Consider the following 19,511-nt stretch of genomic DNA (forward strand, 5'->3'; position numbering starts at 1 on the left):
AGGATATAAGGTAAAAATTAGATGAAAATGATGATATAGATTCTACTAATATACTTGAAAATCTCAATAAAATGTATTAAATATTTGAGAAAATGTTCTTGAAATGGATCAAGCAGAGCATGAAATTCTTAACAGTTGAATAAAAATGGGAAAATAAAGAATTATCTCCCTCCAAATTTCTGAACAAGAGTTTTATGATTGACTTTTCTCACCATTTCTAAAAGCTGATGATCTCTATGCTCTCATAATTATTCTAAAACAAATAAGACAGTTGAAAGCTGACAGTCAAAATACAATCTAACCAAGATAACATGCACACACACTCGCGTGCATACACACACACAGAGTAGATTAATTGTATGTATATAGAGGCCAAAATCTAAGTACACAAATCCATTAATACATTAAAGCAATTTACTGCAACTAAATGAGGTTAATCAGTAATGTAGAAAATCAATGAACACACATCTAACTTTGTTCAGGAGTAAAATGATAGAACTACCTTATCAGATATTAAAAAGGGATATGGTAAAATTCAATACTCATTCCTAGATCATTTCTCAAGAGGATTTATACAGAATGTATATCTTAAGGCAACTTTAATAAAATCACAAAGAAGATAAAAATGCCTTCTATTTACTATTATTACTGAACATATTTTTGGAAATTTTATCAGTGCATTATAATTGCAACTGATATGAAGCAAACAAAATATATTAGAATATTAGACAGCAAACAAAATTACAGTTATATACTAATATTATTATATATATAAAATGCAAGAGAATAACTTGAAATCCCTCAGAACTAATATGAAATCTGTTAAGATAATGGTGGTCATAGTTAAACAAATGAATAATTTTAAATGAAGATTTTATAAGCCCAAGTGCCTCTGTTTTTTAGATAATGAGAGGGGGTAGGAATGGGTAAAGAAAGGAGATGCTAGTTATAGAAGCAAAATACATGAATCTATATCAACACAGATACAGTAACATAATATTCATCTATCAAGAAAATTTTAAATGATCTAACTTTGACTGGTGGGTACGAGTAATTTTTATATGCCTCATTATGCCTGATACTATGCTATTTTGATCCTATATTGCTTTAAAAATGGAAAGAAAATACCAATAACTGATATTTTAAAGGTCACCTCTGTTTCAATTAAGTTTTCTAGACCAGCTTCTTCAGCAGAGTTGTTCTTTCACTTGATCTACATTTCCAAAACACCTGCTTTTTACTCTATTACATAAATACAGGTATTATATTTTAATTATTTGCTTAAAATTTGTTTCTCACTAACCCTTGAGTTCACTTATGATAGGGAGCATGTCTTACTCAACTAACACATAAGACGCTGCACACATTTGCAGGTGGAATGAAAGGGTGAGTAAATTAACGAATGCTCATCCCCACTGGCAGCACTGAACAGCAGCTGATTATTAAAAGGCCAAAGCCTGACATATATCAATGTTGGTAATAAAAGACTAGATGAACTTGAAATGCTCCTACTGAAAATAACAAGAAAGGCTGGAAAAAAACATAAAAACTCCATCTAATAGAAAGCTTAGCAGACCTACACAAGGCAGAAGTAAACTTCTGGGAGGTACAGGAAAGGAGTGGAGCTCAGAGGTGAGCCAGAGATGCTTCCACCCCAGGGGCATGTTCAGACTCAGAAGGGCAGCTGCAACAAGAGCTAGAGTGGGGAGAGGTGAGGGAAGGGGGAGTGTGGCCTCCACGTGTGGGGACCTGGAGTATCACCATCACTTTTCCTCCTAGCAGGCATTTCACGGGCTTCAGGAAACAGAGTTCAAAGGTGGTCAATGTAACAAGAGCACTAAAGCAATCCTTTCTCTTGTTTAGGACCCAAAGGTCTCCACTGTAAAGAGAGGTCAAGATTATACTCTGAAGATCCAAAGAATCTTTAAGCGTTGGTCCTGGACTGCTAATCCCCCCCAGATGCCCAGAGAATGAAAATAAAATCCTCTGTAAAGAAAGAGAGCTTCACTTCTAGTTTCAAATTATTCCTGAAGGTAAATTTTTAAATAAAATATTCAGTAAACCATCAAGGATTGTAAGGTACCTCTCTAGACAATATGAGAGCCAGGACTCACAGACTTGAGAAACAATAGGCATAGCACTTGTGGGAATCCAGAAACTAGAGTTAGCAGAGGCAGCCTGTGAATCTATGTTCAGAACGTTCATGGAGATAAAAGCTGATCTTAAAAATGTCAACAAGAACCTAGAGACCTCCTATATGTAAAAAAGATTCAATTTGATGCTACAAAACCAGAAAGACAATAATAAAGAACCCAAGGGTTAGTGTTAATAACAGATTAGACATAGCTGAAGAGAGAATTAGTGAATTTCAAATGGGCCCTAAAAATTATCCACAAGGAGACAAGGAAAGACAAAGTTATGAAACTTACAAACTAGAGTAAGAGAAGAAACAGTAAGAAGGTTTAATATGCATTTAATTGGAGTGCCAGATAAGAAAGGAGACAAGGTCGATAATTAAATGGAGAATTTTTAAAACTTATGAAACATGTCAATCTTCAGATTCAAGAAGCACAATGGAGTGTAAGCAAGAAAAACCAAACAAAATATATATAATAACATTATAGATAAATGTCAGAAAATTAAAGAAAGCTAGAAAATCTTAAAGGAAGCCAGAGAAAGAAGTTATTTTGCCGCCAAAGGAATGACAGTTAAGTAGTTAACTTTCTAATACACAATGCCAAAAGACAAAAAAAAAAAAAAAAATCATTAAAGTTCTAAAGGAAAATTCCTGACAGAATTCTATCCCCAGAAAAAAATGAAATAAAGACATTTTCAAAGAAGCAAAGTGTAATAGAGTATGCCACCTTTTGATTCATTAAGAAATTCCTAAATATGATCTTCAAGAAAAAGGAAAATTATACCAGATGGCACCTCTGGGACATAGCAAGCAATGAAGACATGTACACAAAAATGTTTGTAGCAAAATTTTGTAAAATCCCCAAATTAGAATAACTCAAATGTTCATCAACAGCAAAATGGATAATCAAATGGTGATTTGCTCATGTGGAATAGTATAAAGCAGAAAATGAATAACCCTGTGACTGTGCAACTCGTGAATGAATCTTACAGACGTAAGGTAAGTTTGAGTAACAACAGTAACAAAGCCAAACCAAAAAATACATACTGCATGATTCCATTTACATAAATTTCAAAAAGGCAAAAGTAAACTATATTATTTGAGAATGCATAACTACAAAGCAAAACTAAAGAGAAAAGTTAAAAAGTCAGTAACAGGAAGGAGCACATAGGGGATTCCTGGGTTTCTGTTCTTTGTTTTAATCTGTGTGGGAATCACCTGATTATTCTTTTTTAAAAAATAAATGCATTTCATGCATATTTTATATTTTCCTTATATTTCATAATAATTAATTGAAAAAATATCAGTATCTTCTAAACTCCCAAATAGCCCTTAAAATGAACTACCAGAGAAGATTCTAATTCCTTTTGCAATTAACAAAACTTCCTAAATTATAATTTTCCATCAGCATCATAGTGACCTAAAGGCCAGTATGTTTGCTGAGTAAATGCACGTGTGCTTGCATGCACGGGTTGTATGTAACCTCAATATATAAAATGTGGCAATTATTTTATAGAGTTTCTGTTTTTCTACTCAGTCCACAATTAATTCCTTTATTATATGCCAGTAACAATTTCTGTACAAATTAGTGTTTAAGTACAACAGCTAAAAATCTATATAAGATAAATCTATATTTACCACCTCTGAGTTATCTATAAAATTAAAATACTTGTCTTATTCACATGCACTTGTATCTGCATTTTGAATTGCCATGGAAGAAAAACCCACCAAAAAATGGACTCCCTGAAATTATATGGCCTTGAAACAACAAAGCTAGAAAGCCTAATTAGGAGTGTCAGATATGTTTTTAGATATCTTCCTTGGAAAACAACAAATATGACAGCTAGAAATGTGCAAAGGAAAACAAATGGAACGATTTATGCCAAGAAGTCAAAAGGGCCTCAAGCGTCACACCAGAGAGTAGAAATAGAAGAGAAAGCCTTGGTGTAGTGAGTTAATAGTAAAAAGTAAAATAAAGGCAAAAGGCAGATGCTTAGAATATTTTAAAAATGCTAAAATCAAATTTTAGCCTACCCACTGAGGCAGGTGTAGCTTGCTACTTATGGCATGCATTTTTCCATTAGCTTCTTTCCAGGTTTTCTTTTATGCCCTAATCCTTATGTTTCTTGTTTTTTTTTAGATTTTAACTTATGTAATCTTCCTGTATTATGGGACCCTAATCAGTTTTGTTACAAGGTAAGATAGAGAAAATTCAATCTGTAAGTAGAATCCTCTTTTTGGGATATTTTTCAACTGCTAGTTTTTGTGGAATCAGAGATGACAAAAGGACATAAAGGTAGAATTTCCTATTTCTTCCCTCTTGGTCATTTCTTAGCAAATCTGAAGTTTTCTGTGATGAATGGCAGAGAAGCAAATGTTGCAGTCCCATAGACATGGGATGGCTGTTATGAAGAACGAATTCTTTACCTGGAAGGATATCAGAGAAATTCCCATATTCTTCGGGTTCTCCAGAAATTGACAGGCAGATGATATTAAATGCAACCATGGGCAGCACCCCAACTCACTCAAGTCAAACTGATGAAATAAATGTAGCTTAATCAGTAGGACCAGGTGGCAGCCACCCAAAGGTTTGAAGGAACTCAAGGATGAAATTGGAAAACTGTTGGCCAAGATGCTTGATCTAGCATTACAAACAGCCACCACTGTCACCCTGGCAGATTGTGAATGTCATTCTGTTCATTAGAAGGGGTCAAGAGAGGACCCGGGAGCCCTGGAAAAGCAAGCTTCTCTTCCGCTTGTCCACTATCCAATAAAGCACAGCATCATTAGACACTGAAACAAAAATAACTTTCTAGGGGAAAGACAATATGGTTTCTGCAAAAAGGAAAGCATGAGTCACTGATTTATTATTGGTCTCTGAGGCACGTAGATAAAAGGCCAAATGTTGGCACAGTTTAGGGTAGACTTTTTCTAATCACCAACATGAAATGGGATGTAAGGAGATAATGGACATCTCAAATCATATGGATAAGACAAGCAATTTCTACACTCCCTCAAAAAAAAACCTCTATGTACTAGCAAGAAGGGATGCTCTGAGACTTGAAAGAGATCAGGTTGTGGTGATAAAGGATCTACTGCAGGTAACAAATTTAAAATATTACCATTTGATACTATTGGAAAAAGATACAAAGTAAGTTCACTCCAGGAAACATTTTTATTGAGCATGAATGGAGTGTCAGGCTTTGTACTAAGTAGTGGGAGTACAGCAATGAATAGACCCCTTCTGCTCTCCAGTAACTCACAGTCTACCATATAGATGATTCCAAGAACCAAGGGATAGGTTCTCAGCTGGGACTTGTGCCCATTTATGACATGATGGCAACTATCGACTGGAATCAGATAGTACAATCATGATCATGCAATAACACATCCCTCAGAGCTGCAGTTCACCAAGGAGTTAATATACTAGGCTATATGATGCATGGTTCTAAAACAAAGTACAAATCCCCTTGTTAAAATTAATGACAATTGCAATACGAACCCAGTAAATCCTAAAACCCAATTTATTGGTTTGTTCAGTGGAGAAAGATATGCTGGGTTTTGAACACAAGTAATTCTAACATTAATTATTATCTCTCTTTATCTCATGGGGAAGGAAAGCAGACACTATACCATGTAAAGTTTTTTTAATGTGATGTATATATATACATATATATATATATGCACAAATTTCTAAAAGCCTCATGAAAAAATTAACTTTTTTCATTATAATTAAAAAGAAAACAGCAATTAAAAAGAAAATGGGCTATTTACCAACCACGAATTTGTTGAGCTCTGCCAGTGTTATGAAATTCTCAACCTCGCTGAAAAGCTGAAGAATTTTCTGAGCTCAGGCAAGAGTCTCCAAGATCTGGAGAATAATTTCGGCAGCCTCAAGCCCAGGAGACTGATGTCTCTCCTTCAAGTCAAATGTTTCTTTTTTTCTAATCAGTTTTAAACACTGACCTTCCCCCTTTTCTGTTCCATTAGCTAGGAGGCTGTCATTCCAAAGAAATGTATAATGTACGTGTGTAGGGGAAGTGTGAATGTTCTCTGGAATGGGAGAAAAGAAGTTTTTGATGATCAGATTGTTCAGTATTTTCAAACCATCTAACGGCACTTCCATAGGAACTCCATGAAGAAAAATGAGAGCTGAAAAAGAAATCCTCACCAAAGCAGACACAGTCTGTCCTAGTTTCTCTGATAAGCCATGTTCTCTCCCTTTTTTATTTTCTTGCACATTTTTAAATGGCATATAATAGTCGTCCTTTGCAATATCAATGATCATTCAGGATAAAAATTTAAGTGGGTCTGAGAGAGAACACATTTCTCAAGTGTGGTATCTCAGTGAAAAATTCCTGCCTTCTCTTGGGGAACCACACTGGGAGATGGTATGAGTCCCCTTTTCCATTTCTTCTCCATGCATAGCAGTGCCAGGCCCACAGTATACCTTCAATGAGTGTATACTGAATGAACTCCCTGCTCCTCTTCTTCCTGCTACTTCTTCTAGAGAAAAACTGGGACCATCCTGAGCCTCCTCTAGACTGAAGATGAAAGGGAAAGAATTGCAAGTCTATCTCCAAAGCCTCACATTTGAAACCTAAGTAGCCCAGAATTGCATGTCAGTACCTCCAGCTAAAGAAGATCCCTGAGTAGGAGGAGATACAGTACATCACTGGATAAAATGAGAAGGAAAATGGTTATGTGTCTGTAAGTATGGGTGTACAAATGTCTTGCCTGTCAAATCAACAAAGCTAAAAACCCTTGCTATTTTGACGTCAAAAGATAACACACACACACACACACACATACACACTCGCATACTCTGCTAGTGAGAAGGCAAGCAATTTTTTAGAAGGAAAATTAGGAAACAAGTATAAAAAAGCCTCATGAAAGATGATCATGGCTCTTCAACTTCTAAGAATTTATTCGAAGGGAAAAATAAAGGATATGCCCAAAGATTTAGCCTCAAAGGTGGCAGCCACATCTATATTAGCCCAAAATCAAAACAATCTAGTTGGTCAGTGGTAAGGAGGTAGCCTAGTTAATTATCAAATATCAAAATGATAGAACACCATGCAGCTATGGAAAATGCATACAATGCATATTGACATGGAGCAATGTTCACAATTTTGTGAAACAGAAAAAGCATGCTAAAATCAAAATATGTTTTTATGTTAGATAAATACATATGTGTACATTTAAATATATAAATATGCCTAAGAACATATGCATCTTCAGATATTTGTAAAGGGCATCTTTTTTCTTCATCCTTCTCCCTATCTGAATTTTCTGATTCTGGTCTATGATGTAGGTGAATTACTTCTGAATTAAACATATAAAAATGGACATAATAAAAAAAATCCTTAGTATCTACATAATTTTTCTAAGAAAAAAAATGTCCCTTTAATTATCTATAGCTGCTAGGTTAAACAGGAAGTCCTTGTGAGTTAATATTGGATGATGATGATAAACAGAAATAGAGAGGAATTATTTATTCTCAAAAAGTCATCTGATTAGCATTTTTCATGTTCTCATATATCTGTTAGATTTTTTTTTTAACTAAATAGTTCTTCCAGTAAACACTAAAAGTCAAAAAGCCAATACTGAGATTTTTCTCCATCTATGCATCTGATTCTTAGACTGTATTGCCTTTTATTTTAGATCAAAGCATCAAAATTGTCTTTGATCCAAAGCAACCATGTAGACCCAGCATTTACATCTGAAGTTAACCTATTTATAATCACAGATTTTTTTTAAATCCCTGATTTTGTTTTTATCCCTATCATGCAGAGTGTTAGTGATAGTATGACTTGGAGAGCAACAGCTCTTTGTTTTGGAAGCAGTCTTCTTTATGGATACAGGAAATTAAAAATGTGAACAAACGCCACCAGCTAGTCAAACAGGAAAACAGCATTGTGAATGCTGGGGCTTTGAAGGTACAATTAGGGAATTAGTTTTTCCCTTAACAGAAGTATGTTCACTAAGTAATTTGCTTTCTTTTAACTAGAGTTACCCGCTTCCATTAACTGGAGAAGTAAGCCCAAATAAAAATCACTATTCATCAATTGCCTGCTGGAGGCACACTCAAGCCTTGTGTTAGGACCAAGGCAATAAAGCTCATCAACTATCATTTTAATCATTGTTACCTCAGAGCTCTCAGAAGGAATAATTTGGGGTAGGGGAGAAAGTGGAAACTCCTAGTTATTGCTGATATGAAGGCAGATATTTCTGAGGATTTTAAATTTACTGAATCATTCATTTTTTCAGTGGATTTTTATTTTTTCCTCGTTCAGTGAGTACTTGCTAGGCACGCAGGATACAGTGGTGAATATAATGACATGGTCCCTATCTATATATACAGCTTACATTCTAAGGGAGGGAACATTAATACATGAGAAATCATAATTACAAATTGTGATGAGCACTTTAGAGGAAGGGAACGGGCTCTGAGAAGGAATAATGGAGAGATGACAGTTACTTGGGTGAGTCAGGAAACTCTTCCTTAAGGAAGTGATACTCAAGCTTTGACACTAAGACAGAGTGACACTCCTCCTAATATGTTTCTCTCTATTTCATTAGCATCACCCTTTCCTGGTCCTCCTACTGTCTCCCTGGCCATTCCAACGCAGCTTTCTCTCTCACTGCTGGTTCCTCCTCTTCTAAACTCAGACTCTTAAGTTTTTCAGGCCTAAGATCTCCATCCTCTTCTCACTACAAAGTTCCTCCCAAGGCAAGCCATTCCACTCTATGACCTCAAGCATCATCTGCACTCAACAATCCCCTAATATATTTTTCCAGCCCAGAACCCTTTTCCTAGCTTTGGATCCATATGTCAACTGCCTACATGACACTTTCACTTGCATACCGCACAGGAGTCTCAAATTTAACATAGACCATGCTAAATCAAGATATTTCCCTGTGGAATCTTCTCTTCCTTCAGCAATCTCCATCTCCCTACACAGGACCATTCACTCAGTTGCTGTATCACTACTCAGGGAGTCAACCATGATGCCTGCTTCCTCCTCATGTCCCATATATAACTGGGAATTCAGCCCGGTCTAGTTGATAGCTAAAATATATCTTGAATTTTATCACACTTTTTCCATACCCTACCATTATCTTGTCTGGATACTGCAAGTTTTTTCTCATCTTGTACCCATTTTTGCCCCCTTTCAATTCATTGTCTTAAATGAAACTCTTTTCTGATTACTCCTTGCTTTTAAAATTCTTCCATTGTTCTGAACATCGAATCATTAAAATGGTTTCTAAGACCCTGCATGATCCATCCACTGCCTAATCTTTTAGTCTCATCTCATGCTGGTCTTAGCATAACTCTCTGTGCTTCAGCAACGATGAACCTCTTTCAGTTCCTAAAATTTAAAAAAGGACCCTCCTTTCTTAAAGACTTTGCACATGCTGCTCCTTCCATCTGGAACTTCTCAGGTGTCCCTGCTTTGTAGTCTGAGTAACACACTGTTCTCTGTCTCAGATAAGAGTGCATTTGGCTTCAAGTAACAGATTACCCAGTAGAAGTAGTTTTAGCAATAAAGACACTTACCATACATATCACAAAAAGTCTGGAGGTGGGCACTTCCATACTAAGTGCAATATTTCAAAACTGTTACCCAAGACTATGCTCTGCCATTCTGTGCATGTTCACTTTTTAATTTAGGGTCATTGCCTTATGGCTACAAAGTGGCTGTCAGAGCTCCCTATATCATGGTCTGACACAACAATGTTTCTGCATTCATGGTAGAAAAGGGGGCAGAAAGCTCTCCTCTTGGGTATAGCACCTCTACCAGAAACTAAAAGCTTTGTTTCACATTTCTCCCTCATCATAGTGGTCATATCTGTGTCATATGGTGACTCAGCTGCAAGGGGGGGCTCGTTAAATGAGCATCAGGAGAGAGAAGGAAGGAGGTCGGGATGGCTGGTGAATATATAATCAACAGTGTCCAACACGGTCTTCGGAGCACTTACCAAAATAGTAATCAAACAATTCAATATGCACACTTTGTTCACTGTCTCCTCTGTGAGATTATAAGCTCTTTGACTATGGGGAACGTGTCTGTTTCTAAGCCCAGCATCAGTACTGCGCCCAGCCTATGTAGGAGTCAGTTGGCAGTGGTAGAATGAATGAAAGTACGAAAGAAAACAACAGAGGCAGAAAATAGCTACAAAAGGGACAGAAAACTGCCAACACAGAACTTAAGCCGATGGTCATATCTCATACCTCATGGTTCAATTCTGCATTCCAGGTAATTTGAAAACAGTCTTTCATCAAAAAAAGGCAACTTTTGAAAGTGCTCCATTCTTTGCATCATGAATGCACTTTTCCTAATCTGTTAATTCCTGCCATGTGAGTAGACATGGGTGCTATAGTTTGCATTGAGATCCAGGAATGAATTCTTCAAAAAAATTATTTTAACCACTGTTATATAGTGTTAGATGATCCAGAAAATTTTAAATTGCCTCAAGGACATGAATGTAAATCAATTCTTAGCTAAATCACTCCAAATATCATTCAACAAGAAAAATTTGTAACAGCTAGAAAGTTATTTAAAAGAATAGTCATAAAATTTGGGGTCTAAATTTTCCACTCCTGAGAGCATCACACTAACAGATAAGGATGTCATTCAGATTATCCGATTAGGGAGAAAGCAGATGTAAAATGCCTGGCACATAAAGGATGCTTGGCATGTTTTTGTTCTTATATCTAGACCACAGGAAAACCTGGGTTTACTCCTAACTCTTTCATGTCCTATATATGTAGCTGTGGGCAAGCTGAATATGTTCTTTGGTTCATAAATGATACAGTAATCTTTAACCACCTTTCAGTTATAACATGAAGTCACTCTACTATTGAAAAACTTAAATGAATAAAAGTTAAGTGGCATTGAATGCAGTCCATAGTAGCCAACCTAATAAAACATGAAGGAATAGGTTCATATTCCCAAGAGTCTCTCTATCTACAGATGCAGAATCTGTTCATAGTTTCTGACGGACATCCTGTTTGGTCATCTCAAAACACAAAGGGCACCAACATGCAAATATCACAAAATTTTTTTAAAGAAAGTTGTAACCATCCACACATACGAGACTAGATTTCAGGTTTTAAATATGGTTGTCATTTGAAATAAAATTCCTTAAAAAGAGAAAATGACTTTAGCATTGGCAAAGGGAGTCCCCTAAGAAAAAAATGTAAACAGATGGCTGAGAAAGATCACCCACATGCTGCACACAGATCTTGAGGAGGCATTTCTAAGAATGAAGTGGCACTTCCCAGCCTGGGCCACGTCCCACAAGGATCCTTATTTAACCCAGAGAAAGCATAGAGTTTCTACCTCTAACCAAGAGGAACTTCAGCCTGCTTGCCTCACAGCAATCCAGACTAGTTTCCAGCTCTCCCCAGTGCTCCAACAGAAGCTAAGTACCGACCACGTGAGACAGGCAATCCCCTAATAAATCAGGGTTTGATGATCAGCCCTGAACCAACATCTTCCCATATAAAGGGGCTGTTAAGCCCCAGCTAAGCATATTAAGCATTCAATTTAATGTATGACACACATCTGCTCTCCTTTCTCAGGGAGGAGAAGTTTCAAGATAATTTAAACCCCAGACTTAAGGGGAAAAAATATCTTGGCAATGTTTAAAACTGAGTTTAAAAATATAATCCAAATGAGGGCGAGAGAGACCATTTTGCTGTAAGTAATGAGATTATATAATACCTAAATCAAATACACAACATTACCTGAGCAGAAGCACTTGTTTCTTTTATCTGGGTCTATTCAACTTTCCTTTTGATTCCATCAACATTTACCAAAGACCGTCATCTACCTCTGGCCCAAGGTATAAAATACAAGCAAAAATGGGTCCTCTGCAAATATGGTAATCTACCCCCATCCATGCCTGATGAAGGCCATAAGAGGAAAACTCACAGATTTGTCTTTTACAAGGAAAGCACAGCACTGAATCCCAGCCATCAGCATCTTGTGTGGATTCCATGCCACAGAATCAGCCCTGTTACATTAAACAAAGACAAAAACAGGGTAGGGAGGGGAGACTCAATTAGTTTCTACTGGTGGGAAGAATGCTGGTACATTCAGTATTCACGTCCAAGTTAGTGCTCCAAAGGAGTCCTTGTGTGAGCGGTTTAAGGAGTTTGGGATTTTTTTAAACCAAAACAATTTCTCAGTTTTTTGCCTGTTTTCAAAATGTCACTTAATTGGGCAAAGGCCAAAGAGAGTCCCTTGCCTAAATAAAAGGCACTGTGACTGGGGAAACTACATTTACCTGTGGATGCCGTGCAGAAGCTTGCGGTGCTTCCTTGACATCAAGGCTGAGCCACCCCAGGAAGCCTGTTGAGATATTTATATAACCAAAATGATGTTATTTCAATGGTACTTGTTTACCAGCCAGTTGTCATTTGATGCTTTAAGTCGATGTTAACCAATGTGGACTCTAGGAAATTTTGATCACTGGCTCTACTCAGGTGATCAGAACCTCATCACAATTGATGGTCCCCCACTGATGCTTAGGAGTTAAATTCTCACACTATAAAGAAATTGGTATAGTATTCATTGAGTTTCCTGTGGACAAACAGAAGTGTAAAAGACACAGTCCATATCCTCTCAAATCTTAGAATCTAAAATAGACAATAGCCCTTCAGTGTTGACATTCTACCATACACGATGTACAAGTGCTGATCATGAGACATGGGTTCAGGAAAGGAAATCCCATAGTCAATAAGCCTGGAGGAGAGGGAGGAAGAATCAGTGTGAGAAATAAGAAAGTCAGTTTGGTACTTGAAATCGAGCGGACTTCTTGTGAGGGAATATGAGGGGACCAGCATGGGAGATGTTGAAAGCTCTCCACACTTATTTAAACTGCACAACGTTGCACTGAGAACAGAGTTATCATCATGTCAATTTTTTAATAGAAAAACTAAGGTTTGGAGGTTATAAATTTTCCAAGGTCTCATAGGTAATAAAAATCAGGTCTGAGAGACAAAAGCCCATTCTTTACACTAACATCATATCTTAGGGAAGGTGACCAACTGGCCCGATGGTAGAACTCAGCATGGAGAATTGAGGTAGGAGGGGAGTTGCCTAGCAGAATTTTAAAAGGCAACCCCAATGAACATGTACCCCAATGTTCATTGCAGCGCTATTTACAATAGCCAAGACATGGAAGGAACCTAAATACCCATTGACAGATGAATGGATAAAGAAGATGTGGTTCATATATATTGGGTTGGCCAAAAAGTTCGAACTTTTTGGCCAACAGAATAGAATGGAATATTAGCCATAAAAAAGAATGAAATAATGCCATTTGCAGCAACATGGATGGACCTAGAGATGATCATACTAAGTGAAGTAAGTCAGACAGAGAAGGACAAATATCATATGATACCACTTAATATGTGGAATCCAAAAAAAAATGATACAAATGAACTTACATATCAAAACAGAAATAGACTCACAGACATAGAAGACAAACTTATTGTTACCAAAGGAGAAAGGAGGGGAAGGATAAATTAGGATGTTGAGATTAGCAGATACACACTACTATATATAAAACAGGTAAGTGACAAGGACCTATTGTATAGCACAGGAAATTATACTCAACATTTTGTAATAACTTATAATGGAAAAGAATCTGAAAAGAATATATATATATAATATGTATGTATAACTGAATCACTTTGCTGTACACCTGAAACTAACACAACATTGTAAATCAACTACATTGCAATTTAAAAAAAAGATCTTTCCAAAAACTTTATGTCCCAAACTTTGACCTTGAGCATTCTAATATGACTATAGTGAGTATAATAATTTAATTCAGGAAATATTTATTACATATCTAAATAGACTGACACTGATATAAGTGCTAGAAACACAACAGTAAATAAAACACTGAAATAATAACTCCAAAAAAAAGGTAAGGAAGAGCCCAATATCATGCAGAAAGAAATGGCAAGATTGTGTGCACCATGGATGTGAAGGAGGAAGTAAGTGAGAGGTCTCCACGATCCTCAGAGTATTAAAAAGCTGAGCCCAATGGTGGACAATAAAGAGTGGCCTTAAGAACAGCTCTCCACTTCAGGGCTGGGCCCAGGGGCAAGTGAGCGAGTCACCCAGGGTGCACCCTTAAGCTCACTCGCAGAGTTGGGCTCTTGCATGGCCTTGGGAGTGAATGCCTCCTTAAATTTTCAAATACCAAACTGACTTTCTTATTTCTCGCATTGATTCTTCCTCCCTCCCCTCCAGACTTACTGACAATGGGATTTCCTTTCCTCTCCTTATTCTCAGCTCTCCTCTCCTTTGCTCATAATACTTACCTGTCCAATGAACCCTAGGAACCTCACTTGCCTCACCTTAGTTCCAGCCCTGTTTCCTGGGACTAGACTCTCCAGTGACCCCATAGGGTTCCCAAAGGTTTGTGGGCCGAAGGTGGTGTGCAGGCGAGTTCCAAAGATGCCCCGATAAAAGGCTGATGATCAGGATTGTCAGTCAAGTGCCCTTGCTGCTGCCCTCTCTGTCCCACCAGAGTTCATGATGGACCATGTGTGACCAAAGCTGAGGTATGGAGGCAGCTGCCCTCAGCCTCTGGGAAAACGTGATCTGAACCTGCTAACTGAGGCTCCCCAGACCTGGGGTTTGAGAACTTGACCCTCAGGAACATGAAGATGACTTACATATTAGGTTCTTTTATTTCTCTTACATCCCTTAACTCTAAGTTGCCTGCTTTTCTCAATCTTTTTAACCCCCAACCGCATTGAGAACCTACCAGTGGCAACTAGGGGAAGGATTAATCAGTAAAGCTCAGCCACGCCCATTCACTCTCACCCTTTCCACCTGCCCACTCACACACCTGCCCTCCCTGGTGCCTCCTGCACTGGCCTCTGCCTCTTCTTCCTCCTCAAAAAGCAGACAATATTCTGCCAATCTTAGTGAGCTGGACTGAAGTTTTAAAATCACATGAACTCTTTCAAGGCATTAGTTCACTGGTTTACAGGGTGGTAGGCAGCGTTAGAAGCAGCTCGTTCATAAATGTATTCCTCAAAAGAGCTGAAAGGGGAAAAACGACGCACCTGATGCCAGTGCCCTACTTGTACTGGCTTCACTCCACAACCCCCTCACTCCAGAGCTCGCAACAACATCGAACCAACGGGATGTCATTATTGAGCTATGAGCCAGACACCATGAGTACCATTTTACTACGTTTTTCTCTTCAAGTAATTAGTTAATAATTTAATTGTACAGCCAATCTTGAAAGGGAAGTGGAAGCAGGGTGGAATGTAGAGATGGCAGCCCCTAAAGCCCATGATTTTAAATACAGCGTTTGTCACCTCCCCCGGGACTTGGGATGGAGTGTGGGTGAGACACCGTAGGAAGTGTTGCTGGGAGGGTGAGGTTTTGCAGTGGCCGCAGCCTCTGCTTTAGAGAAGAGCTGGATCAGCCCTGAAATCCTGGTCTCAGGCAGAGGCTGGGATAACATTGACTCTCGCAGATACAGAATAGTCCTGGAGGCAAAATATTCTAACACAACTGAAGTTTTTCTTATTCTGTTGTTTAAAAATACATTGTAATTAACCAAATTGCAGGCACTATCAGATGTAAGAGTACCATTTTTTTGTGGATTGCTAAGAAAAAGAAAAATGACATCAACATACCAATTAGGTATATTAAAAATGTAAACAAAATATGTGTATCTTAGAAATAATAAGATATGGTATATATGCCAGGCAACCTGGTTTTATGGAAAACGCAGAAGACCAAGCAATTCTAATTACATTTTTAAAAAGAAAGCAAGTAAATGCCAGTTTTTAATATTTTAAAGGATCTTTAAAATACCCTTTAGAAAATTTCAGGACTTCCCTGGTCACGCAGTGGTTAAGAATCCGCCTGCCAATGTAGGGGAGAAGGGTTCGAGCCCTGGTCCAGGAAGATCCCACATGCCGCAGAGCAACTAAGCCCGTGCGCCACAACTACTGAGCCTGTACTCTAGAGCCCACGAGCCACAACTACTGAGCCCGCGTGCCACAACTACTGAAGCCCATGCGCCTAGAGCCCGTGCTCTGTGACAAGAGAAGCCACCGCAACGAGAAGCCCACGCACCACAAGGAAGAGTAGCCCCTGCCCACCGCAACTAGAGAAAGCCGGTGTGCAGCAATGAAGACCCAATGCAGCCAAAAAAAAAAAAAAAAATTCAAACAGGCCAAAGTAATCACTGTAATTTTACTAACTTTTTATCTGTAAAATTAATAAACTACCCTTGGTATATGAAGTTTCTTCAAGAGAAGTTATATGCTCCTGCATAAAATTTTATCAACAGAATGATGTCTGCAATATTAGAGGATGAGTGAGTACTGTCTCAATGTTAGAGCTAATTTCTTTAATAAGTCATATAAACAGTTGTCAGATTTAATCTAATACTACAGACATTCAACTTGAAGCTTATTATATGCAAATAGAACAATTTGCATGGCTTAAATATTCCCTCATAAAAGTGTTTTCTTCAAAAATTCAAGCTTTGATTTTTAGAAAATCTAGAGAGGTTTTCATTCACATCTTATAAATCACAATTCTTTCTAAGCCCCATAAATCTCTTAATATCATTCCCAATTTGGAAACTGCTGTAGTTACTCTGTTTTACATAAACCATATAATCCATATTTGAAGTTTCTTTTATGAGAGTAGAATTTTTAAGTATAACTGCTCAGATATTTGATTTTGCCCCTATTTCCACAGTCACAAAAGTACTCACTTCATATTATCTTTCAGGACATACTGTATTATTATGCTTCTAAGTCTATAAAAATCAATAAGATATAAGTTGAAATGTGAACAGATACAGATACCATAATCCCATTTAAAGAAGTCACAAATAATCCACCTGATGTATTGCCATTGGCTTACTAATCAAGCCTATCACTCTAGTGAGCTTTATATTACTACTTCTGCTTTTACCAAATATTAGCATACTTTTACTGAAAGCTTTGAGTTGCTGAAAAATTCTTTCGATATTATATCATAGAAACTTTACCTTGAAAGCATAAAATCATACAAACTATAAAATTATGTGCAGGCATATCCCCCAAATAAATGCTCAGTTACCTAATGTTCAGTGAGTCAAAAATATTGTCCTTTCTTTTTCTGATAAGGAGGACACGAACCACTCACTTACTGGAGGAAAGTTCCTCTCAACTGCAGGTTCAACAGTTCTTTCTACTGGCTTGAATCAAACTAATTAACTGCTGTTTTCACACACACACAAAGAAAACCAAAACGCTCAACAAGCATTCATAACCGGCTGAATTCAACTTTCTAACCCTAAATAAGTAGAATTTTAAGAGTTACTGTTAATTTAGGACAACAATTATTATGAACAACCCCAGGACTTACAAAACTAATTAGAAAAAAAAAAAAAAGGCCAACCCTTTAAGTTAGAAAATTAGCCCTTTAAGTTAGAAAATTGTGAAGAATATAAGTTATCCCAATCCCTCTCCAATAGTTATCTATGATAGATCCAGATAAAACCTGTTTTAATTATGGCATGCAATGAAGTCATGCAGCCTTTTGCATTTTCCAGCTGATTGGAAGCACAGAATGTTAGAGCTAGAAGATCCTTTATTAACCACGTCAGTCATTTCCCTCTTTACAAATGAAACCAAAACCCAAACAGCTGGGGTCACAATGGAGAGGAGGCAGATTCAAATCCAAAACCAGCCTCTTGACTGCACAGTAGGAAATGTGTCCCCCACACCGTGTTGCCTCAGTGACAGTAGATCCAAGGGACCAAAGAAATGATTCAGGACAGAAGAGGAAATCTGGAAAACTAAGACAAAATGCGCATCAATGCGGGATCTTCTTCTTTATTACCTAACAGGAAACAACACATTTATTTCCCCTAATTAGAAATATACATTTAAATACAACTAGCTGGGGACCTCACATTTAGTTACTGAGAATACGAAAAACTTCCCACCAAAGTTGCAAAAAGGCTAGAAAGTTTAACAGATATGCACACCCAGATGAACTTACATCCACGTGGAGCCAGAGGCCATGCCTCTCGCAGATGTCCGCTATCTCATCCAGAGGATCGAAGGCCCCCAATACCGTGGTACCAGATGTGGCACAGACAAGGAATGGAGCTGCGCCCTGTGAGAAGGACCCACGTGTGAGAATTATAAGAATCATCACCGTCACCATTAAATCTGTGCTACAGTAGGTTGGTAAACACAAGGGTTATACACCCAGACATTTATCTGGTTTCTTTGGAGATAAACATTCATTGAGTGAGTGTTGTTTACACTTCTCCATCACATGGCCTCTAGTCACTATAAATAGGTTAAAGAAACAGAAAATGCCATGGCAATAGTATCCTTTGTCCCAACTCCACATGCACCCTTATTCTCTTTACTCTCATTTTCTTTATTAGTCTTTTCTGTTCTCTAGCTTTTCCGGATAGAAGTGAATAAACTCAACCTCCACAGCAAACTGGCATCCTGTGTGGCTCCTAACTCCTTCCCAGGGAGACTCATCGGGGCCTCCCTAGCACCTCCAAAATAAGAAGGACCAGGACTAGAAGACAAACAGCCAGCTGCAGGGGCAGGCCATGCAGGCCTGTCTGCTTGTCACCTGGTGAAGTAAGTGCAGCTACAAGGCAAGAGATGTAATCAGGTACGAATCTGGCGTCAGAGGGGATATGGTAACCTCATTGGGATACACTCCCCCAAACGGGTGCTGCCACAGAGAAAGTCATTAGAATGTGCTGGAAAAGAGAACCTGCGTCTTTCTGCCATAATTTTCCCTCCTCATCCAGTCCATGGCTGCATCTTGCGGAGAGAGCAGGTACCCATGAGAAATGGGAGGAAAGGGAGAATGTGGGAACAAGTGCAGAGATGAATGGTAATTCCAGTCGAGCGAGCCAGGCACCCTGGTCTCATGAGGGATTTTATGGCAGCCATGTAGAAGAGAGTACACGAGGTTGTTTCCAGATAGATCCATCCTCCCAACGTGCTGGCAGAGGTGTGTTGCTCTCTTTGGAAGTGCCATGAGGGGAAAATTTGCAGACAAAGGTGGGGGTCAGGAGAGCAAGTAGAATCCTGATTCTAGAGCACAAGAAGTCAGTGACAAGAATACTTACTTGCAGAGAAAGAGTCAAAGTCATTTTAGGATGGAGTCATTTTTCCCTCAGTTTTATCGTGAAATACACTTGTTCTTGTAACATATTTTTATGTCCCATTTAATGTCAGGGGTGTTCGGCTTGAACCAGATTCATTCCAATTTAGCTGATCTTTGACAGAAAGAAGTTATTTCTCGATGGAAAGCGGGGCAGAGCAAGGACGCTTGGTCCACATCTC

The 19,511-nt window shown here is 38.1% G+C and overlaps 1 protein-coding gene across 4 annotated transcripts in view; it reads right to left on the bottom strand.

Moving 5' to 3' along the window:
- GADL1 (glutamate decarboxylase like 1) overlaps positions 1 to 19,511 on the bottom strand; it is a 181,804-nt gene that overhangs the window by 104,792 nt on the left and 57,501 nt on the right. For 3 of the 4 annotated variants that reach the window (XM_082415120.1, XM_082415123.1, XM_082415121.1), the window contains exons 9-11: positions 18,190 to 18,306; positions 12,434 to 12,498; positions 12,079 to 12,160 (exon numbers count right to left, since the gene is read on the bottom strand). In XM_082415120.1, coding sequence (XP_082271246.1) covers positions 12,079 to 12,160; positions 12,434 to 12,498; positions 18,190 to 18,306 — 264 coding nt within the window. The remainder of the gene's footprint in view (positions 1 to 12,078; positions 12,161 to 12,433; positions 12,499 to 18,189; positions 18,307 to 19,511) is intronic. The other variant, XM_082415122.1, reaches the window with a different exon arrangement.

The sequence above is a fragment of the Balaenoptera physalus genome (assembly GCF_965194825.1).
Source record: "Balaenoptera physalus genome assembly, chromosome: 11".
NCBI lineage: Eukaryota > Metazoa > Chordata > Mammalia > Artiodactyla > Balaenopteridae > Balaenoptera > Balaenoptera physalus.